This window comes from Periophthalmus magnuspinnatus, chromosome 13 (assembly GCF_009829125.3).
Source record: "Periophthalmus magnuspinnatus isolate fPerMag1 chromosome 13, fPerMag1.2.pri, whole genome shotgun sequence".
In the NCBI taxonomy this organism is placed as follows: Eukaryota; Metazoa; Chordata; class Actinopteri; order Gobiiformes; family Gobiidae; genus Periophthalmus; species Periophthalmus magnuspinnatus.
The window spans coordinates 31,782,310-31,787,471 of NC_047138.1; the positions used below are offsets into that span (position 1 = coordinate 31,782,310).

The 5,162-nt window shown below is 46.6% G+C and overlaps 1 protein-coding gene across 1 annotated transcript in view; it reads left to right on the forward strand.

The window, feature by feature from the left end:
* The first annotated feature begins 311 nt into the window (after window positions 1-311).
* The window catches only part of zgc:162872 (BAR_ACAPs and ArfGap_ACAP domain-containing protein), a 12,029-nt gene continuing 7,178 nt past the window's right edge, over window positions 312-5,162 (forward strand). The window contains exons 1-8 of the mRNA XM_033977349.2: window positions 312-539; window positions 1,913-1,970; window positions 2,296-2,415; window positions 3,048-3,101; window positions 3,205-3,263; window positions 3,592-3,775; window positions 4,219-4,263; window positions 4,815-4,910. Coding sequence (XP_033833240.1) covers window positions 487-539; window positions 1,913-1,970; window positions 2,296-2,415; window positions 3,048-3,101; window positions 3,205-3,263; window positions 3,592-3,775; window positions 4,219-4,263; window positions 4,815-4,910 — 669 coding nt within the window. The 5' untranslated portion in view covers window positions 312-486. The remainder of the gene's footprint in view (window positions 540-1,912; window positions 1,971-2,295; window positions 2,416-3,047; window positions 3,102-3,204; window positions 3,264-3,591; window positions 3,776-4,218; window positions 4,264-4,814; window positions 4,911-5,162) is intronic.

Here is a 5,162-nt window from a genome sequence, read left to right on the forward strand (position 1 = left end):
AGAGGAGAGAAGGATGAAGAGGAGAGGAGGATGAGAGGAGCAGAGGACGAAGAGGAGAGGGGCAGAGGATGAAGAGGAGAGGAGAGGAACAGGATGAAGAGGAGGAGCTGAGGATGAAGAGGAGAGGAGCAGAGGGACACAGGAGGACGGGAGGGCATCTGACGCTGTTGCTGCACTTCCCCGCCTCGCTCCTATGCCGCGCTGTCTCTTCTCTCTCTCTGTCTGACCCGGATGTTTTGCGTAGCTCCGTAGTAACGCTCCTCTGCTCCTCCTCCTCCTCTGCTCCTCCTCCTCCTCCTCCTCCTCCGCTCCTCCGGTGACAGCTGTTCGTCAAACACCTCAAAACTCTGCACGCGCTCCTCTCCGGGTGTGACGTCCTCCGCGCGCTGGTATGACGTGATGACGTGTTTCTTTTAGTGTTTGTGGAGTGTTGTGAGCGAGCACGCCGCGCTGCTGCTGCTCACGGAGGCGCGCACGTACTCAAACATGGACGCGCTGTTGGACTTTGAGGAGTGCGTCAAAGACACGCCGCGCTTCAGGTAAAACATCTGCAAACTTTAGACGAAACAGAGAGAAACGGAGAGAGCGAGGAAGGTGCGTGACAGGAGAGAGTGCGCATGCGCAGTGAGGAGCAGGCGCATCCTCCTCCACATCCTTCCTGGCTCCTAACTCCTTTCCTACATCCTGTTTTCCTACATCCTTTGACATTTGGCTCCTCCCACTTTGCATAAACACTGTGTGAAGTCCGCCACCTGTTTGTCTTTACGCTTCTGGTATTTACTTGTCTGTAATGTACCGCAGTATGGCATTAAACTTATCTACATCCATGGAGTCAGATCTGTGGACAGGCGACACCACTCACTGTTAGAATGTTTCCTCCTCAAAAACACTCTGGGGTTGTGTTTTGTTTCATTCACACATGTTTGAGTCACTTTATTTTTAGTCTGTGACATTTACAAACCTCAAAATGCGACATTCCACCTTGTGATGTCATCAAGTGGTAGTTTTAACAGCTCCTTTTACCTTTAGTTCTGTAGATTGGATCATTTCAGCAAATCTGTCAAATGATTCTAGTGAAGGTGCAGACTAGAGCACAGGCTGCATGGTGTCACCTTACAACGGGAGGGTGCAAGGTTTCATTCCTCAGATTCGGCTGAGTTTGCATGTTCTGCCCGTGTCTGGTTTCATTTGGTTTCCAGGTAAGTCCTGACCAGGATCCTGACCGGACCTGGTCCACTGCTCCTGACAGGGTTAACCCAGAGACACTGAGGCATGGGTCAAATGCAGCTTTAGTTTAGATCTAAATGTCCTGTTTGTATAGAAAAGTCTTGTTTTATGGATAGTTTAGACTCTACAGATATGTTCTGAAATGTCCCTGTGTGTCAGATTGTGTCAGATGCCCTCCCTGTGTGTCAGATGCCCTCCCTGTGTGTCAGATTGTGTCAGATGCCCTCCCTGTGTGTCAGATTGTGTCAGATGCCCTCCCTGTGTGTCAGACTCTATACAGATTCTTGGATCAGTCTCTGATGTGCTGCTTCTTGTTGCTCTGTGTTGTTTAGTGTGACTCTGAGCAGACTCTTCCTTTTAAAATCAGACTAACAGTTCGATACCGATATCGATACTTTGTCTTTTGGGATCAGTCAGAGTCTGACCTCAGCTGAAACTAGAGCGACTGTGGAAGAGCCGTGTGTGAATGAGCCCATCATCATGTTTCACACACTGTAAACATCATGTTTCACACACTGTAAACATCATGTTTCTCACTGTAAACATCATGTTTCACACACTGTAAACATCATGTTTCTCACTGTAAACATCATGTTTCACACACTGTAAACATCATGTTTCACACACACTGTAAACATCACTGATCTTTACATCCGTCTAAAAACACTTTAATATTCTGTTTCAGACTGAGCCTGGATCAGTTTGAGACTGAAGTCTCTCACCTGGAAAAAGCTTTGGAAAAGGTACAAGGACCGAACCAGGACTGAACCAGGACTGAACCAGGACTGAACCAGGACTGAACCAGGACTGAACCAGGACTGAACCAGGACCGAACCAGGACCGAACCAGGACTAAACCAGGACTGAACCAGGACCGAACCAGGACTAAACCAGGACTGAACCAGGACTGAACCAGGACTCACTTAAGTCCAGACTCTAAACTACATGACCCTCCTCTTTACTTTGCCATATAAACATATAAATAAATAAATATTTCACATTTATAGAAAAAAAGTATTTTTGTGTACTTGTATCTGTGTCTGAAGTATTTAAATGCCGTGTGTTTCAGGTGCTGAAGTTGTGTGGGAAGATGGTGGAGGCGGGACAATCGTACAGCTCCACCAATCAGAAGTTCCTGAGCGGCTTAAAGGAGCTGTGTGGATTTTACCACAAAGACGGAGTCATCACAGTGAGACTTTTCTTTTATAACGTCTGACGTGTTCTTCTCGTCTGATTTAAAGCGACGTGTTCTTCTCGTCTGATTTAAAGCGACGTGTTCTTCTCGTCTGATTTAAAGCGACGTGTTCTTCTCGTCTGATTTAAAGCGACGTGTTCTTCTCGTCTGATTTAAAGCGACGTGTTCTTCTCGTCTGATTTAAAGCGACGTGTTCTTCTCGTCTGATTTAAAGCGACGTGTTCTTCTCGTCTGATTTAAAGCGACGTGTTCTTCTCGTCTGATTTAAAGCGACGTGTTCTTCTCGTCTGATTTAAAGCGACGTGTTCTTCTCGTCTGATTTAAAGCGACGTGTTCTTCTCGTCTGATTTAAAGCGACGTGTTCTTCTCGTCTGATTTAAAGCGACGTGTTCTTCTCGTCTGATTTAAAGCGACGTGTTCTTCTCGTCTGATTTAAAGCGACGTGTTCTTCTCGTCTGATTTAAAGCCACGTGTTCTTCTCGTCTGATTTAAAGCGACGTGTTCTTCTCGTCTGATTTAAAGCGACGTGTTCTTCTCGTCTGATTTAAAGCGACGTGTTCTTCTCGTCTGATTTAAAGCCACGTGTTCTTCTCGTCTGATTTAAAGCGACGTGTTCTTCTCGTCAGGGTTGTCTGGAGCAGTTCCATCAGGCTCTGAGTGAGGTCCACAGCTTCCACACTGTGAGTTTTATTAAAATAGTGAAACATACAGAAGAATGTAACGTCTGTGAGAAGAAGCAGGAGCCTGTTCTGTTTTACTCTTGTTTTGAAATGTTTTGTTCAGATGTTTTTGGATCAGACTCAGAGGGCCATCGCTCAGCAGCTCTCCAGCCTCTGCTCCCAGTGAGTCACAACGTTTATAACACGTTTAAAAGAAAATACTCAAACACAAAACAGAACAATAAGGTCTAAACCTGCTCTGACCCTCCTCTGACCCTCCTCTGACCCCGCTCTGACCTTCCTCTGACCCCGCTCTGACCTTCCTCTGACTCGCTCTCACCCTCCTCTGACCTCGCTCTGACCACGCTCTGACCCCGCTCTGACCCTCCTCTCACCCCGCTCTGACCACACTCTGACCTTCCTCTGACCTCGCTCTGCCCCTCCTCTGACTCTCCTCTGACTCTCCTCTGACCCTCCTCTGCCCCTCCTCTGACCCTCCTCTGACCCTCAGGTTTCTGCCCCCTCTGGCTGACTGCAGGAGAGAGTTCTTGAGGATCGGGGAGGATCTGGAGTCTGTGAGTCTGAAAAACGCTCAGGTCTCCAGACTGAAACAGGCTGAAGCTGAGAAGAGCTCACTGCTCCTGCTGGCGACGAGGAAGTGCTACCAGCACTTCACCCTCGACTACTGCCTGCAGGTACTACGAATACTACCACTACTACTACTGTCTGCAGGTATATGTGCTGTATATACTGTACTACTATTACTATAGTACTACTTTACAACTGTCTACGGACCCTAGTACTGTTATTACTAATATCAGGGCTACAGGTTCTAACACTGTGACTGTGGGGTGGGTATAGTTTGTAAACTTACAGTAAAAGTACTTCTTTGAGCAGTAAAAGTACTTCTTTGAGCAGTAAAAGTACCTCTTTGAGCAGTAAAAGTACTTCTTTGAACAGTAAAAGTACCTCTTTGAGCAGTAAAAGTACTTCTTTGAGTCGTACAGTCTGGAGATGTTCAGAGTGTTGATTTTTGGACCATCCTGATGTTTGATTCATGTATTTCTAGTTTTTCGTTGTTATGAACATGTTTCACTCCGTGTTTCACTCCGTGTTTCACTCCGTGTTTTCTCCACAGCTGAACTCTTTCCGGACGCAGCACAGAGCCGACATCCTCAACTCAGTGAGTACAGCGCCCCCTGTGGCCGGTTTAAGTACCACAGCAGTAAAGGTTTAGTTTCCTCACTGTGAGGACGTCTGCAGGGGACAGACTGGATCACAGAGGAAGCGCAGCCTCTGATTGGCTGGCTTCGTACCATGTGACACGACGCACACGTTAGCAAACACAGACTTTAAATATTTGTCTAAAAACTCCAGAAAAAATACAAAGTGATTTAAAGAGCTCGTGTTCAGGAGGGTGTGGTCAGTCCGAGCTCATGGGACTGTTGAGAGTTTGATTTTACACAAAAAGGTGAAAGTGACTCACTGAAAAACTGCTGGCTAATGCTAATGCTAATGCTAATGCTAGCTTGTGAGTGTGATGTTATTTGAGGGACTTGTTTAAAAGCACATATCACCTGTTGTAGTTCAGATAAGTCAGTTCTTTATGGTCAGATTGTGTTAAACTAAACTCAGATTAAAGTCTAACAGATTCAGACAGAGCAGTGCCTCCAGTTAGCATCACACTGTTGTTGAGATCAGTGTCTCTCTCTCTATCTCTCTCTGGTTCTTCAGATCTTCTCATTCGTTCAGGCCCAGAGCACCTTCTTCCACCAGGGATTTGACCTCCTGAAAGACCTGGAGCCGACCATCAAGAGCATGGCCCAGCAGGTGTGGACCAAACAGGGCCAAACAGGGCCAAACAGGGCCAAACAAGACTCAAACAGGGCCAAACAGAACTAAACAAGACTAAAACAGGACCAAACAGGACTAAAACAGGGCCAAACAGGGCCAAACAGGACTAAACAGGGCCAAACAGGACTAAAACAGGACTAAAACAGGGCCAAACAGGACCAAACAGGACTAAAACAGGACCAAACAGGATTTAAACAGGACCAAACAGGGCCAAACAGGACTAAAACA